Below are 23,988 nucleotides of genomic sequence, written 5' to 3'. Positions count from 1 at the left end.
TTGCCTATGCTTGCTCGCCATGTGTACAAGGAAGCATCCATGCGAGTCCGATATCAAGACCTGGGCCTTGTTTCTCACCGCCGCCCAGTGGTCCGGATACAGGAGCCAACGCCGAAGTGCTGGATAGCCCAGCCCATTTGACAGCTAGCCAGTCTATCCGTAAACAATCCCTCAGTTACAGAAGCGAGCTATGAGGTAGTATAATAGCATGCTCGTGCCAATTCCTGGTTAATTGAAGCAAAGGGGGGTGGAGGAAATCTCCGATCCGATGACAACAGCATAATCCAAAGAGACGGTATACCAACACTACGGACTCCCCCGCCTTGCATTCCACGCCGCCGCCGCTCACATCTCGCTGCGGTTTGCGCCGGGGCACATATGGTGCCGGGCGTACAACTGGGTAGGAGCGGCCGCAATAGTTGCGAAAGACACTTTCAGTCTTCGTCTTCTCTTGAGTCCAGCGGGCGGATGGTACTGTAGCACAATTCTTGGGTGTATGCTCTCTCAGTTGTTGTTAAGCTTTACGGTGACGTTAAAGTTCTCAAGGCATGGAGTTGCGGAGGGCTCGGTATGGCTCGGTACGGCTGCAAATTCAAAGCGCAGACACAATCACGGCCATGCGATCCGTTCGTTGAAACGACTCTCGCAACCCAAGGAAGATGCGACAGCAAAACAAACTCGCTAGGCGTCGGAGTTGACGCCGGTTGCTGAGCTGGTTTGAGTTGAGCTGAGGTGAGCTGAATTTGTTAACGTTGCTAGCCGTGCCGGGCGGAGACTGATACTCAGACAGCCCCGTAGCGCGTGAACTAGGCGCCCCGCCTATGACGACATTCGCAGGAGGAAAATTTCCCTCTCAGAACCTACTGCGTAAGGACGATGGCGCTGTGGCGCCCTGCAGGGCGTGAGTAGGGATGGGGGTGAGGGGCTGGACCAGCAAGGGGTGTGTGTCAAAGCAAGGCACCTTTGACCCTCCTTCTCCACTGTACTTTTCATCTCACCGGGTACGGATAGGGAACCTGAATTGGCTGCGGGCAGGTCAGGTACCCTGCGACTGCCTCGCTCAACCCGGGTTGCGGGTTGAGTCTTACCTTACCTAGGTACCGTAGGTACCATCAGTCTTTTCCTACCTTACACATATCTACACTACACCTACCTACCTTAAATATTTTCCCAAGGCCCTTTTGCGCGATCTTTGAGTTTGCGCAAGGCACAATCTACAATAGCAACGGAAACACACCCTCTACACATTGTTGGCATTATACCCGAGGATCACCCGTAGCGGTTTGGGCACAAACGCAGGCGACCCGTAGTGGGCGACGTGTCTCATTTGAGAGAGCCGTCCCATGTCCCGCATCACCACAATCGGCGCTGCCCTGCCTGGCATGCTTGCTTCAAGACAGCTTAGTCGGAACTTCTGCCATTGTCACAGCCCTGACCGGCCACTGACGTCACCCAGGGGCCCTTGGGCTCGTGCAGGGTCTTTCTTGTTCAGACAGTAATAGTACACACTACGGCCGAGTCAGATGGGCGCGCGCCGGATGTGCCTTTTTTTTTTGGGGGGGGGGGGGGGGGGGGGGGCCCCCCCCTTCNGGGCCCCACCCTCTCCTTGTATGATCGCGATCTATGTCTGTTCCCTCGATACAGACAGCCGGACGCGCAACACCTGCCTCTCCCAAGGCCGACAATGTGCGGGTCGATCGATAGGAAACAACGCCCAAAGCTTGAGGGATACACACCGGTTAGATTTCGGCTTGCCTCTGCCGCTGATGCGACAAGTGCGGCATGCGCTATGGAAGATCTCTTTGGGGGCTGTCAAGATTGTCCCAAGCACTCGGGAAGCGTTCGCAGAGACCCTAGAAATAGCGTCGAAGAGGGCTGGATTCAGGGCCCAGTGATATGCTCGGTAGCTGCAAAGCCAAGCTGAAGCATGACAATGCAACTTTGAACGGGCATGGCTGTTTATCTGTGCCTACGAAAGCCGATATTGAAGTCTAGGCAGACAGATGAGGTTGAGGGCTGTGAGGCTGGGAGTTGGCATCTGGCAGAAATGCTAACACCGGGGGGCCGTCAGAACGAAAGGGAGCCAGCCAGCGAGGTGACAATGTTTGATGACAATGTTTGAGTCGCGATGTGGTCGCGTGGCACGGGTGGCTTGATTTCGGAGCTTCAGCTCCTACGCAGTATGACGCTCGCAGGAAGAAGACATAGGGTTTCCGACCGCTTCAGAGTGGTGGAGATATGGCCAAAAGAAGGAAGTGACGGCCATCAACCATGCAAGTAAAGCTGACAAGAAAGCAAGAAAGTAGGCAGATGGACGCGCAAATCCAACATCGAAATCGACGAAGGACCGGGCCAGAACTGAATAGAACGACCAGGGGAGCCAGGCACGCAGCAACAGGACTGGGCGGAACCCGGGAGCGGTGTTAGTGTTGCCAGGCTGCGTGCAATACCCAACGGGAGGTAGGTAGCTAGCTAGCTCGGGTGAGGTTGTAAAGACGGAGATGGATACGTACCGAAGGGCAATCGGACCTTGCTTGGCCTTGGAACACACAGATCGCGATGAGCTGGCTACTGTGGTACCCAAGGAAACCCAGAAGACGGGGGACGAGTTGAGACACAAAACGGATTACGGATACCAGGAGCGAGAGAACTTGGGAGCCTCTCAAACGCCCCCCCAAGTATCATATTCTAGGTTTTAGTCCACGCTCTCATTCCGCGGCTCTCTTCCCCCACCCGCTTTTTTCTCTGTGTGTCCTGTGCCACATGAATTGATTGTATCAAGAAATCTAGAATAGTGCTGATGTGCGGCGAGGTTTCGCTCGTGCGTACATGCCTCTGTTCTCTTTCTCCATGCTGTGAACGAAGCAAGGCCTCAAACGAAGGGGGGATAAGGGGATTAAAAAAAAATGGTTTATCTTCTACCAAAATAATAATAATAATAATAATAATAATAAGATAATATCTGAAGTACTAGTGCTCCAAGTCCAGGCCCCAAGCCAACTCTCCCCCACCCCGGGGTACGTAGCCGCCCGTCGCGAGAAGTCGGGGAGCTACCCTGCAGGGGATGGGTGTTGGAACCAGGGGTGCGATTAAGAAGCAGGATGTCGCCCACAGTGTCGTGAGAGTGAAGTGAGAGTGAGGTCGTGGTGTGGAAATGTGGGTAGGGGAGGGGTCAGCGGGGCCCAGGGGGCGCTTTGCAGAAGAGACGCCTTGGCCGGACCCTCCTTCCAGTGGTCCCAGTGTTCCCCAATCCCTGTCATCCTTGCCTTTGCACCTTTTTTTCACCGTATCAAGGTTCAAAGTACCTTAATGGCGTCGAACCTTGGACAGCTACGAGTGCATCTCAGGTCGGGTACCTTAGCCCACGTACCTTTGGCGGCTTCCCGGAGCGACCAAAGGTGCGCAATTCTCCTTTCCCATGCCCATGCCCCAAATCCCCCCCCTCCAAAACAACTCCCAATCCATTACCCACCACCCTTTTCCATCCACCACGCCTACCTTCTATTCTACCCATACCTTTACCTTGCATCCCATCCATGCCGAGCGGCCCTTGAACGCTGTGCCAGACACCTCGCTTCGGCCCACCCCCCAACCCGCTGACCTTCCGAGCTTCCTCTCTAAAGGAACTGCTGCTTGGTATAATACTCAGCCTGCGCCTCATTTCCCATATCGCCCTGCGTCCGCTAGTCCACGTCCTCAACATCGCTCAAAATATCTACCAGATCCACCCAGCCTATACTCAGCTGTCAACTGCCATCCAGGACAAATATCCCATCGTCAACTCATTGATCCGACTATTGTTGGCGAATACCACCGTCTTGAACATCACCGTCGCCTCTCCCGCAAACAGCGGATATTGTTCCAGCACGACGCCAAACCAACAACAACAACAACAACAACAACAACATCCCTTTCCCACCGGTGTATGATCACAAACTGATCAAAAATGCATGTTCGAGACGCAACCGGCCGCCAGGTCTCCCTTCTCAACGACGAGCCGTCAAGTGCCCCTCAGCGCCTAAGCTATCGCACTGCGAACCACATCATCTCACAGCCTTTCCACCCTGCACCGCGCAGCAACTCTTCGTCGCCCCATACCCCAGAGCTTCTCCGGTCAGACTCGTACGACTCGAACGCCAGCAGCGACCCCATGTCCCCTCTGACGCCGACCTCTTACGACCTCGCGCGAGCCAGTGCCTTCGCTTCTGGCCAAGCAATGTACGACGAGTTCGAAAAGCGTCCTGCTTACGCCAACAACAGCCGCGCAAACTCATATGAGGACGAAAGCTCAGCGACGTCGCCGATGCCTGAACGTCCGGGCAAGAGGTACCCGTGTCGCTATCGCGATTCCCACGGCTGTGAGAAGACGTTTACCACTTCCGGGCACGCCTCCAGGCATTCCAAGATCCACACGGCTGAGAAGGCGGTTCAATGCACTTTTCACGGCTGTTCAAAGAAATTCACTAGGGCGGACAACATGAAGCAACATCTGGAAACTCACTACAAGGACAAATCGCGCTCTTCGGCTTCGGCGGCGAAGGCTGCCGCGCGCTCATCACTCGGTGCCCTTTCGGCTTCCGGTCGTCGCTCTTCGTCCTCGTCCTCCAGAAATGTCGTCGGCAGTCGTTCCTCCCGCGACCAACCCATGTGGGACGCTGAGTCATATGGATATCCTCCTGGCCAAGCTCCTTTGCCTTCCCCTGGTGCTAATGGCGCCTGGGACATGTGCGGCCTGAACCTGCCTCTTCTCAGCCGCCCTACTGCAACTAGAACCCCCAGTAGTGGGCTGGATGCCCTCGCCATGGCGGTAGCTTGCCAGGAGGGCGTTTAAGTGGTTGCTGCCTTGGATTTTTGGGAGTGGTCATATCTGGCGTTGGCCAGTTTCGACCCTTCGGCTATTCGCTCTAATAAGCCACGAACCTTCGACTCAGTCCCTGTCACTGCTTGTTCAACATGATTCACGAAGTAAAGGATGCGCCTAGGGAAGGCATACAAGACGGACCTTCTTTCAACTCAGGAACTACACCTCGCTTTCCGTACATTTCTCTTATTTCATTATATCGTCTCTTCATGGGATATCGGCTAGAGGTCGCGAAGCATACGAACGGCGCACCTGCACATACACGCGGTGGGAACGGTAACAAAAACGATGGCGTTTGGTGGGAATTGTTTCATGATATGGTAAGGTCCTGGGCGGACTTTGTTCTTGTTTGGCGTTCTTGTGGCTTCGCACACATACCCAGATCCTCGATTTATAAGCAGCTGAAGGCAGACGCATTTGCGATTTTTCGCTTTGGCGGAGAGATGGACCCCCGAGGGAGTTGGGATACACGTGTACGAAGGAAATCTCCGGTGAGGCATTAGTTCTCACATGGCAGGAAGGGCTTAGGGTGGTAGAGGCAGGTGTACACTGGTTTAGCAGCAACGTGTTGAAGGCGAGCCTCCTTCATTGCGGAAAGAATTTTGCAGGATGGAATCTGGAGATCTGTTGCACATGTACCGACGACATGTCGAGGGCACCAGCCACTCTGTCCCTCCGCGGGTCAGAATTCGCCATCTAGGCCTGGTCGAACAGGGTTCACAAGCGGATACGAAAAAGTAAAAGTTTTCAACCAGGCATACCATTGTTTTTCGTGATGATATACGGCGATTTCTCGCCTACGTTCATGTGGGCAACTTGTGAAAAAAGATGCACTACAAAACGCCGGCTTCTTGCCTGCCTCTACAGATGTTGCCTCTCCAGACGTTGCCTCTCCAGACGTTGCACGTCGGCGAAAGCGACATTGCGTACAACCGTATAACCGATTTGTATTTGAGTCATCAGCATCGAGATGATGTTCATCATCGCAACGCATTCCGGCCCCCCTCCCTCCCTTCCCCGGGGAAGACATTCGCCCAGAGTGCTCACATGCACAAACATGAATTGACGGTCGCACCCACGGAACAAACTTGATGTAGTCTCACAGACAGCGGGCAGTCTGCGTCGGTACTTCTTCTACCTTTGAACGCATCGAGATGCACACTCGGGCCGAGGAACGGGGAGGAGCAACAAGAAGAAGAAAAGAGAAGGGGTGGGGGAGGGGGGAACCGTTGGTTGAGGATTGGAACGTATTTACCGGCGGAGTTGGATGTCTCACACTGGCACTAACTCTGTTTGCCATGCGCTGGAATGACTGACTGGCGTTGCTCAGGAACACATGGGAAACCCATGGGCATCGACTGGAATGTCATCGATCGCCTGTCGTTGGTAGGCCGTTCAGTCCATCTCCCATTCGTTCCTCATGTTGCAAGCGGTCATCACGGCCCAGACATCCGGATGAGGGTTGAAGATCGGTGATCTCGCGGGAAGAGTGAGCACGGCGTGAAAATTGTGGGAGTGGCCAAGGTTGCATGTTTCTTTTTCTTTTCTTCCTTCTCACGCTTTCGTCTATCTCGTGCGTCTACCCCTTTAAACAAACCCCACCCCATCCCCCGGCTGGGAGACAATTTGACTCAGATCAGCTGGTGCGAGCTAAGCCATCACCCGGTTTCTTCGCGTTTTCCATGACAGCAACTCCTCTGCGCCCTGCCCTCTTCTGCACTCGGGTTTGCTAGCTGGCTGTCGACTTGGGGCGGGAATAGAATCGACCTCTTTTGCGAACGCCAAAATTGTTCGTCAAGACCAAAGCTCACTCTTCTCGGTGCACAACCTCGCCATCTCCAATTGCTCGTCTGTCTTGCAAACCAAGGTACGTGACCTACCGTCCGGCTTTCCGACTTCTTGCACAGTGGATTCAATCATCTTGCCGTTCAACTCGTCGTCAATCGTGAAGCCCAAGCAGGCACACTGGTCAACGACTTGCCTCCTCAACTTATCGCTTTTCTCACCGATGCCGCCAGCAAAGACGAGAGCGTCGACCTGACCGCCGAGAGTGACGAAATATGAGCCGATGAAGCCACACACTCTATCAATAAAGATGTCGAAGGCGAGCTTGTGGGTAGGCTCGTCGGAGGTTGCTATGGTGCCGAAGTTGGTTGTTCCTGTGAGCGACTTCCACCCGGCTTGCTTGTTGAGGATCTCCTCGGCCTCTGTAAGATGTAGTTCCGATGTTGAGTTGGGAGATAACTTTCCAACATCGCTCGCATAGTGGAAGACCAAACTAAGTGCGCCTAAGTCAGACACTAGTTCACGGGCTGGGGCATTTGAGGAAGAGAGGCACTGACCTGGGGTCTACGTTACCGCTTCTTGTCGCCCCTGGTAAGCCGGCAACAGGGGTGAGGCCCATGCTGGTATCCCAGCTTTGGCCATTGCGAATGGCGCAGGCGCTTGCTCCGCTTCCCAGGTGCAAAGCAATGATGTTGATATCTTTGGGATCTTTGCCGAGAAAATCAGACACGGATCGCGTGATGAAGGAGTAGCTAATGCCGTGAAAGCCGTATTTTCTGAGACGATTCTTCTTGGCGATTTCTTGGTTGATGGGGTAGGTCCGAACGTGTTCTGGAATCGAAGAGTGGAATTGGGTATCGAAGCAGGCGACGTTGACAGCATCAGGCAGCTGCTCCACGCAGGAATTGACAATCTTGAGAGCTGGGCCGTTATGAAGGGGGGCAAGGTCGCTGAGCTCCTCCAAATGGTGGTACGTGTCCGAGGTTATTATCTGCGAGCAGGGATAATCGCCGCCATGTACGATGCGATGGCAAGTCAAAGTAATATCGTCTTTTCCCTTGATTTGAGACAGCTCCGGGTCGTCTATGAGCGTCTTCAGAAGGACTTTGAAGGCGTCGTCCTGGGTGGCAACCTCGTCCTGAAGCTTTTCGTCTTTCTTGACCTCGACATCGGCACGCGTATAGGAAATCTGAGCGGGTGGGGCCGTGAGGCCGCTGACTGATGTCTCTGCGAGCTGGCGGGGTGGCTGTCTAGGCTCAGCCGCGTAGACGGAGATCTTGACAGAGCTAGATCCCGCGTTGATGGCCAGGATAATCTTCATAACGAAAAACGCCGACTATGTATGACGACTTGGAGTTGGGGGCAAATTGTTGGAAGGAAGGATTTGTCTTGGTTCCCGGTAGTCAGTCTGCTTGCCAAATTGGTTTTATATCTGGGACTGCGGCGACGTCCTCGTCTCCGGGGTATGATTTCGACGTTCGGACCGACGCTGTTGACGAGCGAACGGTTGAGGCAAGGAAGCAGTCGTTGACTGAGGTAACCTTGCGACGAGGTCGATCAGCCGATGTTTGGCAGTGGGATGGTTTGGAAGTTGGACGAGGGGTGGTGCAGAGAGCAGAGAGTGCGGCTGGACAGGTAGCTAGGTACTTTGGGCCGGCACCATCCGTTGAGTCGACCAGACCAGTGCTACCTGATTTCCCATGGCCATACATGAGGTGGGTTGAGAAGTAAGGTGCAGTCACCAGTCAGGCAAGGCACCAGACAGACCTTGGTACTGGGTATGGTGACGTTGATACGGGCCGCTGACAGCACCCCCACTCTCGGCTGAAATTACCTAGCGTCCAATGGAAGTGAGTAGGACACTGGATGGAGCTGCCGGAACCCCGCGCCGTTCCTCGCCCTATTCCCTGTCCAGTACTCTGACGTGTGGGCTTCAAGGTTTCCTTGTGGGTCTGTCAAAGCTGTCAACCTGGAAGCCTGCCCATGCTCTGACCTTATGTGGCCACGAGGGACCCAGCAAGCAGGCCTCGCCAGCCATGCATTCCATGCACACACCACTCCACGCATACACACACGGTTATTCCGTGGCACCACTACCCACAGCCAGCTCTCCAAGCCCTTCTGGGTATCGTGATGTTGGCAATCTACCCAGTCAAGAACTCTTGGTTTTACAGAGACCGTCTCTTGCACCGTTCAAGGAGTCGAGTCCGACTCGTAGGAGTCTGGTGGCTCGACGACTGGCTGAAGCCCACTACCTATTTCAGGTGACGGCAGTTCCGACATTTCTCCTGGGAGAATTTGGGGCGACGGCAGCTCAACGTGGTGCGGTGGAAAGGGTATGCCATGGAATTCGCTGTCGGAGCTATGCGCCACGACCCATTTCTCGAGAAATCTGCGATAGTCTGTCGCCTGGCCGTCAGCGCTCCTGTCTACTTCAACAGCCCATTGTATCGTCGTTTTTCTGATTTTGTAGGCAGCACGGTGGAGTGAGACATACCTTCACGTTTACTGAACTGAATACCCAAGTAGCGCATGTCTAGGGTGCCGGGCGATGAGCTTGCTTCCGAGTTGGAGCCTCCGCCCTGCGAACCCGAACGGACACGGGGCCGCATGCGATGTGAGAAGGCGAACCGGGAACGTGACGAGCCACTATCCGGCGCACTGCTGCGCCGGCTACCGCGGACCGTCAGACGAACCTGGCGATGCCGATCGTCGCGATTGCGCAGTTCGCCTTCAAAATTGTGTATCTCGTATTCCTGATGCTGACGGCCTCCGGCGCGGTTGGCGAACACGGTCAGTGAGTGATAGGTAGAGTAGCGGTCTCTCCACAGCTTTAGTCTCTGCACCAACCCCATGCCCCTTATATTGCCAAAGCCGTCTGTTCGTCCATGCACGTCGGACCATATCACATCAATGTCGTAGTAGTCGACTAGGTCTTTTCGGCGGACATCTCCTTGGAATCGCAGAGAGCTCTCGACGGTGGTAAACTCGTACTTGACTTCCATTAAATGATCGTGCATGACCATGCCCTCGCCTGTCGTATACCTTATGCGGTGTGGCTCACGGAAGCTGACGTACAGCTCAAGTTCGCATGGGTCTGTGTACGGCCGATGGCGGGAGTGAAGGGTATGTGGAAAGACATCGGCGGGAACATCGGACGGGACTAGAAGACGGTCAGGCTCTGAGTGCAAGCACGAGAGGGAGGATAGGCGGAGATTAAGTACGGAAGTGTTCAAGAAGCTCGCTCTGGTAGCTGCACTGCCACAGAACGCGGCGCTGCTCGGAGCCGACCACCTCCCAAGGGCCTAAGTAGACAGTACGCTCGTTGGGAGTGTTTTCAAAGAGGGTTCTAGTAGTTTGTGCCATGTCAGAGAGGGGAGTGAAAGGGAACCGAGCCTATGGAGACTGCAGCGAGAAAGAGGGAGCAAAAGAGCACAGGGAGCGAGATCGTACATGGTCGCTTGATAGCCCGGGGGACCAAGATCTAGCGGGCGGAGGGAGGCGTGAGGGGCCGAGGCTTCGGAGGTGAGAGCTGAGATGCTTGAAGCGCCGGACGTCGGGGTCCAAGTTGAGTCAAGCGGGCTTGCGTATGGTTGGGCGTAGGAGGGCGGGCGGCCAAGAGAGGAAGAAGTAAAAGAAGAGCCGGAAGACGAGGCGGCCATGCTTGAGAAGGTTTGGCCTATAGACTCAGAAGTCCAGTGCTGGTCAACAAATCAAGACGGTCTGCAAAGGGCAGGGAGCGCAGTCATGACATGGTGTTGACGATCTCAACTCGATTTCCTTTTATTGCTGCAATGGTCGTCGTCGTCGCTTTGTCTATGTTGTCGCAGTCGTCAGGGCCCAGGTCGAGCTGGCGGTGTCTCGGGAGTGCGGAGGGTTGGGGAGAAAGACATTCAAACGGCGTCGCGTCGGATATGGGTGCGTCGGAAATCAGAAAGTCATTGAGCCTGGTGCGCTAGACAGATTGCTGGAACGTTCGAGTTGTAGATGCAGCGGGCTTCGCTACTCGTCAGCATTCCGGCGTAGCATGGCAAGAAGTTTGACATGCAGAGCGTCCGCGAGCTGAAGATGAGGGATGGTCGGCGACAAGTCGGCGGACGGGGTCTGGCAGGTGGGTGTGTCGTGGGTTCTTGGCCCCGGTACCGAGAAAGGGGACCAGGCCAACGGAGCGGGGTCGCAACGTCGGGAGAGCCCTCCCAGCGGGACCTAAGGTATGTAGGTAAGGTAGGTAAATAGGTAGGTAGGTAGGTAGGGTGTGCCCGCCCAGCGTGGTGTGTATCATGCAGTACTCTCTCTCACAGCTGTCGCCCGATACCTTGGCTTCAGCCTCCATGCTTTCTTCACCTTATTACCTAGGTAGGGCCAAGGCAAGTCGGTGCAGCGCAGCTGCGCTCCCACTCAAGTTCTTGGGTGGGGTGAGGGGGGAGAGAGGCCCGCGTGGGGAGCTCATCCCATCCAGCGTCGTCTAGTGTCCTATTTTGGCACGTCCACCTGGGAAAACAAGCCCAACCGCGTGGTCGGGACGGCCAATGACAAGGCTCATAGGGGCGGCATGCGCGAGCGACTGGTGCTGCGTTTCTCTCGCTGCTCCTTGCCAGTTTGCTGGACCCTGCCGCCATCCATGCACTCTTTTCCTCGACCATTGCTCACGCTGCAGAGTTGTGAATTACGACTGGTGCGCGAGCCAGGTCACCATCTGCAATTACATCTTAGCATGAGGTGCCCAAACAAAAACCCCTGGAGGCTGAGACTGCTCACGCCTCCGGATCCTCCGTAAGGTCGGATCGGGTAAGGTAAGGTAAGGTAGTGTAAGTACCCGCGTTACCTGGGTGTAGATGTGCGATGCGATTCACTCAGTCAAGGTAGGATAATCATTGTAAGCCTTTTTCTTTTGGTTTCTACTTTACTATCCGTCTGCAGGTTTCTCAAAACCCCCATTTTCATTGTTTTCGTCGCCCTCTCACTGCATCTCCAACCTCCCAGCCCTTCTGCCTACCTACCTTCCCTTAAGGCACCTCAGGTAGTGGAGGTGCGAATACAGTCTCCGTAGGTACCTACGAGCCTCCCGCCAACCTCGAGCGAAACGGGTCTGCCCCGGTAAGGTAGAGCGACCCATTTGCCCACCTCGCCTGACTTTCGCGACCTCTCTCCCCTTCTCTACGTCGTTCCCTGCTGCCACCAAACACCTGCCCTTATTACTTTGTTCCTCTCTGTATTGGTCGCCTTTCGCGCAGCGCATTCAATGCCCATAGGCCCCGCCGATGCTGCGTCTCTCCCCTGTTGCCGATCTGTACACATAGTCAACTTACCCATTTCCGCGAAACAACATTTCATCCCTCTCCAAGCATCGGAGTGACCCGACGTAGCCTGTTGCTGAGCCATGTCGGCTCTGCCCGATCCTCTGGTGAGGAGGAATCGCGGCTTTTTGGGCAGTGATAGCTCTGCCTTGCCCCCCCGCGATGATCAGGTACGCCGTCCATTCACCTTCGCTTCCGCTTCGGTACTCGAAACGGACCTGGACCGCTACTAACTCGTCCCCCAGGATCGACGCCAGCTGCGATATGAACTTGACCTCAACTCATGGAATCTCCGCATCTGGGGCGTGGCAGCTTCTGGCTTTCTGACAGACTCGTATGTCACTTCCTGATGTCGCAAACAACTCTCACTTTGTTCTCATTTTGACTTCCTTTACATTCAGATACAATCTCTTTTCTACCAATGTCATTCTCGCCTCCATTGCCTTCGTATACTGGCCATCACACGGCTCGAGATGGCAAGGCTTGCTCATCAACTTCTTCACTCTCCTGGGCTCTGTCATCGGGCAGCTTTTGTTCGGCTTCTTGGCTGACTTCTATGGCCGGACCCGTCTCTATGGTATCGAGCTCGTTCTTGTGATCGTGTCCACCATCGGAGTAGCAACGAGCAGCTATGGCTTCGACGACATGAGTTTCCTAGGACTTTTTATCTGGGTCCGTTTCTCAAATAGGTTCTTTCCCTCTGTTTCAATAGATTGAACTGACTCGATTGGTTCATAAAGTGGCGCTTCGTCATGGGTATAGGTCAGCCTGCCCTCCAGCATGCTTGCTTCGTTTCCAAGGCCCAGAACTAATGACCGATTCAGGTATCGGCGCGGAATACCCTCTCAGCGCAGTCATAACCTCAGAGTGGTCGAGTACGCAGTCGCGAGGGACCATGATCTCTTCCGTAGGTTCCGATGAGTTTGATAGTTGCTAAAGTTGTACTTACATAGCTCTCTGCAGACCTTCATGATGCAACCTATTGGACAAGCTTTGGCTCAGTTGGTGGGTCTATGGGTGCTTGTTGGTCGGGAGCAAAGCGCGGGTTTACAAGAAATGCAATGCGGCCTTGACATGAAGTTTGACAGAGAGTGTCGTCGTACGGTTGACGGGATTTGGCGCATCGTCATCGGCTCAGGTGCTGTCCCAGCACTCTTGGCTATCATATTCAGGTTCTTCCTGTTCGACTGTGGACTATACAGTCTAGAGGTCCGTAATAAGCCCGGTATTGCTCTGAGGAATACGCAAAGAGTGTACGGTGCGCCTCCTGGTGCACCGGCTGGGTATCCCATGGCTACCGCTGATGGAATGCATACCTCCAACTCGACACAGCCCATGCCCATTCAGTTCTCCAAGGAGGATCTTTACAAATACTTCATCAAGGAAGGAAATTGGTACTATCTCCTAGGTAGGCAAGCACACCTCCCCCGGGACGAGGAACTCTTGGTTGTCCGGGTCGATGAAGCCCCCATCACTGACACCGTGCAGGCACCGCTGCAACATGGTTTTTTCTAGGTAAGCAAGGAGATTGTCAAAAGCCGGACTTTGACGCCGTGAGCGAAATGGCTGAAGAAATGAACCCTTCTCACAGATGTTTCTTTTTACGGGCTATCACTCGATAACAGAGGGACCCTGTCAGACATGTGGGCAACGACGGGACCGACCCCTATTGACGAAAGGCTGTCGTGCTGGAATTCAAAATGGGAAGATGGTAATGCCACAGCCAGGATATGGAGCAAGACCGGCCTGCCGATTTGGCAAACGGATGCAACATTGCCGTGCAACACAATTTATGACGTGCTCCTAGAGCAGGCCAAGCAATATCTGCTGACCGTCTCTCTCGCCTCCATTGCCGGCAGTGCCTTCTTCGTCATATTCGCGAACCGTATCCCCAGACGTCTATGGCTGACGATATCCTTTTTCGTTCTCGCCATCCTATTCGTCATCACGGGCTGCGTGTACTATGGGGTCAACCGTACTGAAGGTGCGCCAGCTACCATCGTTTTCGTAGCATTGTGCCATTTCATGTTCAACTTTGGTAAGCCACTGGGTCTTGCCGCAGCACCATCCCGTCTCTTGTCGAGAACACGTCGGTTGACACACGTCCAGGGGCCAACACACTTACATTCATCATCCCGGCTGAAATATTTCCGACTTGCTACCGCTGTACGTGCCACGGCATCTCTGCCGCTGCCGGAAAACTCGGCAGCATCGTTGCACTGCTCGTCGTCTATGGGATCAACTCGTCCTACACTGCCGCGAACCGACAGGGCCTAATTTTTCTCCTTTTTGGCTCGTTCGTGGCCATCGGCGCCGTCTTCTCCTGGGCCTATCTACCCGACTCCCAGCGGTGGACGATAGACGAGGACGGGCGACGTGTGCTGGAGCAAAAGACTCTTGAAGAACTGGGTGAGGGGCGGGAGAGGGCGAGGCAACTCGGCGAGGTCATCACTGTCAAAGATAAATGGCATGATTTGAAGCGAAGGAGATCATCGCCTACACCTTCACAGGCTACTGATCCGTGAAGGGCTAGCTGTATCAGCCCAGGATTACATGTCAAGAGTACGATTTCAACGCTTGCAATTTCATCATTTATTGCACGCCAACACCTTATCAATCGGCAGCAACTCATTGTTTTATCGAGGCCTGTGGCATTTGACGTCTATTGACTTCTTTCAACTTTGTCGATTGAAAAACGGCATCCGAGACATGAAGCTTTATCGACGTCAGGTGCCTATATGACCATCCGGATCCAGAGCAATCTCCAATAACTCGACAGTGTCTGCGTAAATATCCTTTCCACTCGTAGTAGCTCTTACATGCGCGTTGTTCTCGAGAGAATCTAGCCACTTGGCCCACCGTAGTCCTGGCGCCGGAGCAGTCCAACCACGGAGCGGCTGCAGGATTCGAGAGAGGCGGAGGGCGAAGGGGGCAAAATGGATATCAACCAGGGAGAGGCTGCTCCCAAGGAAGAAGGGTCCCTGTGGAAAATTGCGTGTTGGTTAGCAATGCTTGTGGATCGGAACCCGGCTGACGCGAAACATGTACGTGACATGCAAAAGGGCACCCATTACCTCTTCATCAGCAGCAAGAACTAGGTCCTTGATAGACTCTTGGAGTTTCTCAATGTATTGTGAATGCTGTGCCACGTCGTGGTTGTGGAGTAAGCGGTAGAAAGCAGGAACGAGGCGAGAGTTGATCTTCAATCATCGTCAGCCTAGATAATCGGAATTAGCAACAGCTTCTACGTACGTGGTCGATCCATAAACGACAATTCGCACGGAGACGCGAATCAGTCGGAAGGAGCGGAATGGCCTTGTCCATTTCTTCAAGCTGAAAGGGTTAGTTCGACGAGGTGTTTGAATACGCCAATAAGATCTGGAGTGCAAGAGAGACTCACATATTCCAGTATCACCGCGCTCTCGGCACAGGCCCAATCACCTTGGCGAATTGCAGGCACAGCCCCCCTAGGATTGGCTTCGAGCAGTTCCTGCGATGCGGGTGCTTTGTACGGATCTTCTTCGCAGTACTGATATGCCAGTCCTTTGGCCTCGAGGGCGATCCAAACTCGCTGGGAGAAAGGGCTACGTGGTTCGGATGCATCAGCAAATGTACGAGTCAAACGGGGAGAGTTTCTTTTGTCAACATACCAGTAGCATGCTGAGTAAAGTTTCAGATCGCTATCCTTTTCGTGCTTCTTGATTGTCCAATGTGCCCTACCCGAGGCCTTCTTGAGACCGTCACTCTGTACATAAATTGCCAGGTAAGTTATTGTCGCATCGACCCATCACGATGGTTGCGAGGAGTTTCTTACTTTGGATGCCTCCTGATTTTGTTTAACAAGATGGCGTTGAATGCTGTTCTTCTTGACCTCATCGCTCTTTGCAAGACTATGCTTGTGCGGGCCGGGGATGCCGCTGATGCTGATATGACCGTTCACTCGCTGAATGGTCCAGAACTTTTGTCCAATAGCGGGCAGATTGTTCATCGTAGCCGGAAGAATACGCAGCTGTTTCTCTCCGGGGGGATCAAGAACCGTGCGCGCTCCGTTGAGCGCCTGGACACCATCCAGGGGCACATAACTGCCATCATCCAGATCGTGCAGCGTAGCCCCAGGAAAGTATTCAGTGATTTTGATTTTGACATCGCAGAGGTTCAACTTCCGGGAAACGCGATTTCTCCTCTTCTTGTTCGGATCATCTGACTTCTTGGTCCCCGGTGGTCGACCCTTGAGCCGACAGTCCCAATAGTGAGATATAAAAGGCTTTTTCTTGTACGTCTGTGTCGACCTGTGGGAGTAGACATTGTCTACGTGAGGGAAATACGCCTCAAATCTGCGGCCAGTATGAGCACTGGGACCCATCTATCATGGAAATCTTATATTTGTTTTCCCTCTTCAGGCGGGGGGAGAGACTTGCTGGTCGTTGCTGAGGATGATGAGCCCGTCAGCGTCAAATAGCTTCTGCCGCCACTCGTCAAGATTTGGAGGGTCGATGACCCATTTACTGCTGAGAAGACTACCATGAGGTCTCCAGCCTGGGGCTGTAGTGCCGTCAATAGGGATGTAACCACTTGGACCGACAAGTGATTCTCCTAGCCTCACTGCCGCCGCATTTGGAACAGCGGGACCAGGCGTTAAGATGCCGAACGAGCCGTGTTGATCCGGCAGTGGCAGAGGCTGATGAGCGTGACCACGAGAGTGTCCGTGAGGGGATAGCGGTGGTTGCGTTGGTGCATACGTGGTCTGCACGACGGGCCCAATAGGATGCTGCTGTTGCTCGCGGGCGTGTTGTGTATCACTCATATCACCATGACAGAGAGGGTCGGAGGTCTCGATGTCGGCCAAATCGATCGGGGGTCCGGACCGCAAGTGGGTTACGGGGGCGGCGAGTTGCGGAGCGGGTAGGAGTTGTTGCTGCACGATCACTTGCTGTTGCTGCTGCGCTTGCTGAGAGGGAATGGAATGGGGACCATGAGGAGAGGCCGCACTGCCTGTGCCTGGACGTAAGTCGAAAGGGCCCGCAGACTCAGGCATTGGTATTTGGATGTTGTGTTGCTGCTTTAAAGCGTCATGCATTCCATGTCGCTGATGGTAGTGTTAGCAGGTGCGAAAGTGGCCGGAGGGCTGTCGGACCTCAAGGTACCTGAGGTAGCCAACCACGCCAACCAACTCAACTTGTCAGCAGCGGGGTTTGCGGCAGGGCAGCGGCTTGTGCACGGACCAAGACGAGAACTGGGCCACCAACCCCGGAACGGACCATCCAGTACTGCGGCCTATTCGTAGCTGACATACGGATATACCTGAGTACCTTCACATAAACATGCAATTCTTCCTTCTAACTGTTGGTATTGCATTGCCATCATGAGAGTCGTGTGATTTATTCCTAAGCCTCGCAGGGTCCGAAGTTACCCACCAAGTCGAACATCATGTCACTACCAGCGTAGCTCTATTTACCCCTCAGTTATACACATATCCAAAGCTGCAAGGCCGCCGGTCGTACAGGATATTCTTCACCCGTTTCCGTTTCCTGTCTCAAAAAGCCTCCCTCGAGTCCAGTCCAAGCCCATCACAAGACACATCTTCCAAGCCCCCCCTCAGTTTGAAGCATCCCACGACGAAAGATCCATTGCATCCATCGGCCCCATATTCATCAATGACCGCAACACTCCTTCGGCGACTGGCGTCATACCCGTCTGCCCTTGTAAGTCTCCCCATCCGCTGGGCATTCCAAAATCTGCCCCAGGCGTCGCCGGCATGGAAAACCTCTGGCTTGGCGTCAAGCCTGTGCCCCTGATCCCAAAAGCGCCAGCATCGTTGAAAAAGTTTACATTTGCGTCTCCGTTGTTTTGTGAGTCGATATTCTGGTGCCCAGCGACGGGACTCGCGTCGAAAGAATTTCCGCCACCCGAGGCAATGTTCATTCTTTGCTCCGAGGCCGAGCTAGAGTTAGGTGTCGGTCTGTTCGACTGCTCTCCGTCGGGCGAGCCAGAGATGTTGTTGTCGCCGCTGCTTTCACTTTGCCCAAATCCAGTCATATGCCCGCTGCTCAACCCAGATTTGTCATATAGAGAACCCGAGCTGGGAGTCAGGACTGATCCATGTACCTGGACTCCAGGTCTGTTCCCCTCGTATGCTATGGGCTGTTCGGCCGACAGCCAGTTCTGACCTCCAAACCCGGCGGAGGCTGAATTCGGACCGCCATCTGTGTTTAGCTCGGGCTCAACAATACTTGGTGCCGCCGCCGCGTTGCCATTGTCGCCCCCAACCTTCATGAAGTGGCATTCGTTGCGGTAGGACATGATACCCTGCACCCCTTCAGGGTCGTCGCATACCGGCCCACGGGTCCCACCGTTTGCATTGGGCTGCAGCGTACTCATTAGCTAGCGAATTGGAGGAACGCACTTTCCATGTTGCAACTCACGCTATCACCACTGCGCGGGAAAGCTGACTTCAGCTTCGGTATCCGCATCGCCAATGCCTCCAGATCAACATCAAGCTGCACAAGGAAAGACTCCGTGAGAGGATTTCTTCTCTTGAGCGCGTTCATAGCAGATAGGAGAAACCTCAGTGAGTCGGCTGTTTGGCTGTCATCCGGCCGACTCTTGAGATATTGAACAAAGACTCTCGCAGCCACGTAGAGGCAGAATGAAATAAACGGATTCATCTGGGTATATCAGCATTAGTTAGCCAAGATAGCGGGCTTCTCCATCCACGTACCGCGGATAGGTCCATGTGCGAGATGGTCCTCATGATGCTCGCGATTTCGTTCGCTGCGGTGATGCATCGAACTTTGCTCTCGGCACTCACGGACGCCGGGAGGCGGTTCTTGTCGGCTTTGAAAATTGCTGCTTGGTGAAGACAGATAGTAGACGTGTGGATGCTCATGTTAGTAAAGACAATATTGGGGTTTCCGAGACCAGCGGGAAGTTTGAGATGTGTTGGCAGGCAAAGCGAAGTATTGAGCAAGATGTTGTCCATAGTACGATGGCGCTTCCAGAATTCGCCGTTTAGATCGTGATCTCTGTCGTCCACGTCAGGCCGATGAAGGTGGATGAGGTTCCGACCGAAGAGGCATGCCATGAGCACAATACCACCAAAAGACGACAGCTTCCCGGCTCCAGACGGACTCATACATTCTTGTAGAGACTGTGTTTGCTCAGGCCGGCTCATATCGAAGGCCTCTTCTGATGATGGTAGATTGGTCATGATGTCCTTTTCGTCAACAGTCATGGGCCATCCAGTTCCAATGCTGGCGTAGCGATCCTCACAGAATGCCATCCAAAACGTACGGCGTCTCTCCTCACGTTCCGTCCAGTCTCGCGGCGGTGGGAGGCATTGCTTAACATCCAGGCCGGCGCCATCGAGCCTGTGCAGACCAATCCTAACCGATATTTAGCCTCCGGGTGATACTATAGCAAGAATCTACTCACATTTGGCATAGACGAACGGCTGAGCCGGTGCTCATCCAGGCCCTTGGGAAGTACATCATCTTGAACTCATAAGAAGCCAAAAGCACATGTGTTTGTGCGTGGGCCACAGAAATCATGTGTTCGCCGTAGCCTTTGATGTAGTCTGCTTCGACATACTTGCGGGCTCTCTGGTAAAAAAGATCCTTGAGATCAATATACTTTTCAGTGATTGAGCACGCCAAAGTCCATATGGCGTACCGCAGCGCAACTGGAGGTCGTTGGTTGGGCGCCCTAGAGAAGTCAGCGTCTTGGAAGGACATATGAAGGATATTGGGGTTTTTCTACAGGTTCATGGCAGCTAGGTATCTATATTTATGGATCATGGGAACCGAAGGATGACACTTTTCAAAGTATATCTGATGGCTGAAATTGTAGTGTTAGTCGGGGTGCAGCAAAACTCGAGCTTCTCGATAGGTGTGGCACTAACAGCTCGTCAATCGTTTCCTGCGGGGGGAGGGGCTCTTCTAAACCCAACCCAATCATTTCCCAGGTAAAATTGCTCCCGACGTTGTTCATTCCCATCGACATGTTGGAGTTGAAATTGAAGTCGTCCACGGGAGGAGCGGGCGCATTCTGGGTTTGGGGCGACTCGCCATTGAATCTCCAGCGTTCGGAATCGCGATCGGTGGGAACATTCAGGTTTGAGGACGCTACGTTGAAGTTCGAATTCGGGGCAGCTTGCTGAGTGCGGCTAGATGTGGTGTCAAGGCCAGGGGGTATCGTTCTGGAGGGGTCGGCGGGCGCGGAGGGTGCGGCGGGTGCGGCGGGGGGGTCTTGGGTCTTGAGAAGGGTTTCAACTTGCTCTTGAATAGGCGCAAAGAAACTTGGTCAGTCAAAGAACGAGGGAGCAACGGAAACAGGCCGGAAAGCTTCGACCTATGGCGATGGCATCGCACAGACGGACTCACTCAGTCGCTCCTCCAGAGCCTTGACGTATCCCCGCTTCGGACCGCTTTTCCTGCGAACTTCATCATAGGCGCAAGAATGACCCAACCTAGCACACGTGCTGCAACTCGGTCTGACACCGTCGCACTTCAACTTGCGTTTCCGACAAATCATACATGCTAGGCGCTTCGGTTTGGGAACATTGGTGTTGTCGGTCGCTGGTTCCTTGCCGTTGGAATCGGCGCCTGGGCTACCGCCCCTTGAACGTTTGTGGGAGTTGGCACCGTTCGTGTCCGGAGGCGTGGGTGTACTCGAGGACATTGCAAATGCGGAAATAACAACGAGTAGGAGAAGGCAAAGTCGACTTCGGGTATGAAATGCGGCGACGAGGATCCGGGGCAGGCGAAGATAGGTTATCTGGTGGTGGTCGGAGGGGGGACCGAAGGTCTCGGGGGCAGCGGACAGGTAAGATAGTGAGACGGTCGCGGGCGCGAAGCACAACGGTTGCGCTGAGCAGCGCGGCTCAGCTTACGGGCAAGTGGTCGTCGCACGTGTTAGGCCACTTCATTCGGCGCGCAATGTCGGATGGGATGGAGGGAGACAGGGGAAGGAGAGAGACAGAGACAGAGAGAGAGAGAGAGAGAGAGAGAGAGAAAGTCGAGTCTGATTAAGGAGGGAAGCGGGAGAAACATGTGGCGGATGCATCAATCTCACGTCTGAGCTGACGGCAATGCCAAGTTAACGGAAGAAATGATCACTGGTAGCTGTAAACTGGCACCAAAAGACTAAAAGTACAGAGAACTAGGGGTAGAGATGGGACTTGGTCAGGTAGTGGAGGGTGATGAGAAGCGCAAGACAGGCGTAGCCTAGGTACCTAGCCGCCATTCCAATTCGAGCTGGTCATGATTAATAACGACAGGGTACTTTGAGAGGCATCAGCATGGATGCCCCAGCGTCGGGCTTACTGCATACCTTACCTAAGGTGGGTAGTGTGTATATACTGGTAGTCGCAGCGCACTGTACCTAAACAGATGCTAAAATCTCCAAACCACCTACCTAAAGGGACCTGCGACTACGTTCCTCACCTCCACTACCTACCTTAGTGTATGTACGAGATACGCTCCTTACCTAGCTACATATAACCGTACGTCCCGTCATCTCATCATTCCATTACTTTCAACGCATCCGTTTCGCCATCCTTGCTCACAGAAACCTCGGGGGAAAAAGCACATGCTACATACGTAGCGGAAGAGTGCCTTCTCCTCCATCCCCAACATTAACACCATCAGAGGTCTCTGACCACAACTTTAGCGACGTCATATCACGCTGAAGTAGGCAGGCAGCAGGGACTCACTAAGTATTCAACTAATAGATACTGTGTATGTTGTAGCGTGATTGGAAACCGCTTGATTTATAATTTCTATATCAACTTGGCACTTTCACATCATTCCAGTTACCGCCGAACAACCGAATCCTCGGGTGTCAGGCAACGTTCAAATGCGCCTTCGGACAACTACCCATGCGCCAGGCGGGGATGGTGCCTTTGCCGCAGTGGACTCTCATAGTACGTTCAAGCTCATACTTGCCTGCGCATCCACACAGCCTCACCCGCAAATGACTGCAGAAACGGCAAGTATACTGCCCCCTCGGCTTCAATTTCGTCCGCGCTGACTCTCGCTAAGCAAATACCCCATCTTGTCAGCCGAGTCGAAACTCTCAACATCGCCGTCTCGCGTCCGTGGACGGCCGCTCAGTGCTGACTTACCCGATCGCGACAATATATTCACATCTGATTTGGTTTTCGCCCTTACTCCCAGCTATCAACCCCTCGAGCCCTTGTCACCCGGACTCACCACCACGCTTATTTTACTTCTTCTCGGCGTCTACACCGACGATGCGGAGAATTCCCAAATCGCTGTAAGCCAAGCAGTATCGAGTCGGAGCCCAGGACACGACTGGGCATGGCCCGGCTGTTTTGAGGGTATGCACTTGATCACCAGATTCGACATGCCTGATGTCTAGCCCGGATCCTTTGGAAATGATTAGCCTCCCCAATATCTTATTTAAGCCGGTGCCTAGGCCTACTCACCCTCGTCACTGCCCCCCACCAAGAAGTTGCCGTCAAATGTGAAGCCTTTGTGGCAATTAGAACCGCGGACAAGATTCCACTGTCCACAATCGTGAACTTACTGATAGACCGCACAGGGCCGACCATGCTTGTGATGGTTCGTTGGCAGATCCAGTCTGCTGTATCCCAGAGAGATATGATGGAGTCGGAACCACCTGTGGCAAGATACCGCCCTGTGGCCTGCATCTCAGCTGAAAGACACGAAGATGTATGACCACTCAGTGTAAACTCTTGAGGCTCGGTCCCGTAGTCGAGCTGGAACGCGGGCTGGAAGTCCGGATATGTAAGGATGCGGGTTTTTCCCTCTCCGGTTGTGAGAAAGATCTTCTTGCCGCTCCAGCAGAAGGCAACTTGGTTGGTCTGGCCAGGCTGCTGATGAGATGCCACGGGCGTGGGCTGGGTTGGTGATAGAACAAAGATGTTGTCCGTCTGCCTGGGGTGAGTATGGCTCCCTTGAAAAGAAGAAGAAGAAGAAGAAGAAGAAGAAGAAGAAGAAGAAGAAGAAGAAGAAGAAGAAGAAGAAGAAGAAGAAGAAGAAGAAGAAGAAGAAGAAGAAGAGAACCACGGGTCACCGAACCTTATTACCAACAACTAGAGATTCGCCATCAGGTGCCCACGCGAGGGTGAACGCATCCCCCAGGCCCTTGATCTCGTTGATGCAGGTTTTTGATCGAACATCCCAGAACTTTACAACACCATCATTGCTAACACTGCATAATTCGGCGTCCTTCACCGGATTGAAAGCGACTTTCTCAATTGGGGCCGAGTGGCCCTTCAAGTCGGTAGAGAAGCGTACGTTTGGCTTCTCAGGATTCCCTAGTCAAGTTGGACACGTCAGCTTTCGTACTTCAGCAATGGTGCCAAAAGTACTTACAGACGCGCAAGGTTTTGTCTGATGATCCAGTTGCGATCAACGTACCCAGAGGACTCCACGCAATGGATCGCAAGCTAGAGCAACGAGTGCTTTAGCAGGCATGTCCGAAGCCCAGAGGATTGCACCGTAGCTCTCAGACTTACCTGTGCCCTCTCGAGCTTGAGCCTGGGTCATGGTAGGGCTGACTCTTCAGTCCTGCTAAATAGGTAGGCATCCTCTCCTTTGAGAGACTTGGTCGTGTGCGGGGAGGTGCCATTGTACGCTACGCAAATCAAGGTTGACGAAATGAGCGATGTACGAAACTTGAATATGTCTGGTTAGTGAGCACTCGGCGTAAAATGGTTGTAATGGGCCTCTCTCATCACTCACACGCTAGTCTTGTCGTAGATGCGACCCAAGGCGAAATTTCGCATTCGCCCAACTATCTTACGGGGTGCTTCTGCCTCGGTTTGCGCAACCTCACGCGTTGCACCTGGGGACAAAGTGTAGCTGAGGCAGCTGTCGACAGCAAGGTGTGGTTGCGAAGTCAGTGGACCCTGCCGCTCCTTTCATGATTACCTAATGTGATAACCTTCACACAGTGACTGATAGGTACACCTATCCCACGGTCTTAAAGGTTAGTGCGGTACTTTGTGGGTCTGGGGAAGGGGCACTATAGGGGGTCTTCTAAGGCTAGAGTTACTTTCTA

The 23,988-nt window shown here is 53.7% G+C and overlaps 5 protein-coding genes across 5 annotated transcripts; 2 read left to right on the top strand and 3 right to left on the bottom strand.

Annotated features, from left to right (window-relative positions):
• Positions 1 to 3,946: 3,946 nt before the first annotated feature.
• On the top strand, positions 3,947 to 4,831 carry GCG54_00009651 (uncharacterized protein; the record flags this gene model as incomplete). The annotated part of the gene is made up of 1 exon (XM_045409591.1): positions 3,947 to 4,831. One exon carries the CDS (start codon positions 3,947 to 3,949, stop codon positions 4,829 to 4,831), a length of 885 nt encoding a protein of 294 aa, XP_045262115.1.
• Positions 4,832 to 6,655: 1,824 nt separating this feature from the next.
• Positions 6,656 to 10,323, bottom strand: GCG54_00009650 (putative acetate kinase; the record flags this gene model as incomplete). The annotated part of the gene is made up of 5 exons (XM_045409590.1): positions 6,656 to 7,139; positions 7,204 to 7,982; positions 9,343 to 9,809; positions 9,871 to 9,995; positions 10,100 to 10,323. Coding segments are annotated over 5 exons (2,079 nt in total), but the record flags the coding sequence as incomplete, so codon positions are not given.
• A 1,703-nt stretch (positions 10,324 to 12,026) lies between these two features.
• On the top strand, positions 12,027 to 14,468 carry GCG54_00009649 (Repressible high-affinity phosphate permease; the record flags this gene model as incomplete). The annotated part of the gene is made up of 9 exons (XM_045409589.1): positions 12,027 to 12,113; positions 12,189 to 12,277; positions 12,345 to 12,615; positions 12,684 to 12,705; positions 12,768 to 12,850; positions 12,907 to 13,351; positions 13,432 to 13,458; positions 13,535 to 13,981; positions 14,053 to 14,468. 9 exons carry the CDS (start codon positions 12,027 to 12,029, stop codon positions 14,466 to 14,468), a joined length of 1,887 nt encoding a protein of 628 aa, XP_045262113.1.
• Positions 14,469 to 14,669: 201 nt separating this feature from the next.
• Positions 14,670 to 20,619, bottom strand: GCG54_00009648 (Glutathione S-transferase zeta class; the record flags this gene model as incomplete). The annotated part of the gene is made up of 13 exons (XM_045409588.1): positions 14,670 to 14,924; positions 15,018 to 15,143; positions 15,196 to 15,276; positions 15,344 to 15,527; positions 15,594 to 15,688; positions 15,758 to 16,232; positions 18,119 to 18,306; positions 18,366 to 18,608; positions 18,662 to 19,325; positions 19,375 to 19,644; positions 19,841 to 20,216; positions 20,322 to 20,378; positions 20,475 to 20,619. 13 exons carry the CDS (start codon positions 20,617 to 20,619, stop codon positions 14,670 to 14,672), a joined length of 3,159 nt encoding a protein of 1,052 aa, XP_045262112.1.
• Positions 20,620 to 22,164: 1,545 nt separating this feature from the next.
• GCG54_00009647 (putative WD repeat-containing protein C18B5.10c) lies at positions 22,165 to 23,556 on the bottom strand (the record flags this gene model as incomplete). Its single annotated transcript, XM_045409587.1, has 6 exons — positions 22,165 to 22,328; positions 22,388 to 22,432; positions 22,489 to 23,017; positions 23,103 to 23,242; positions 23,301 to 23,374; positions 23,444 to 23,556. The coding sequence occupies 6 exons, from the start codon at positions 23,554 to 23,556 to the stop codon at positions 22,165 to 22,167; spliced, it is 1,065 nt and encodes a 354-aa protein (XP_045262111.1).
• Between the last annotated feature and the right edge of the window lie 432 nt (positions 23,557 to 23,988).

The sequence above is a fragment of the Colletotrichum gloeosporioides genome (assembly GCF_011800055.1).
Source record: "Colletotrichum gloeosporioides strain Lc1 chromosome Unknown consensus_57, whole genome shotgun sequence".
NCBI lineage: Eukaryota > Fungi > Ascomycota > Sordariomycetes > Glomerellales > Glomerellaceae > Colletotrichum > Colletotrichum gloeosporioides.
The sequence above is the reverse complement of the archived record's forward strand: the minus strand, read 5'-3'. Positions and strand labels throughout refer to the sequence as shown.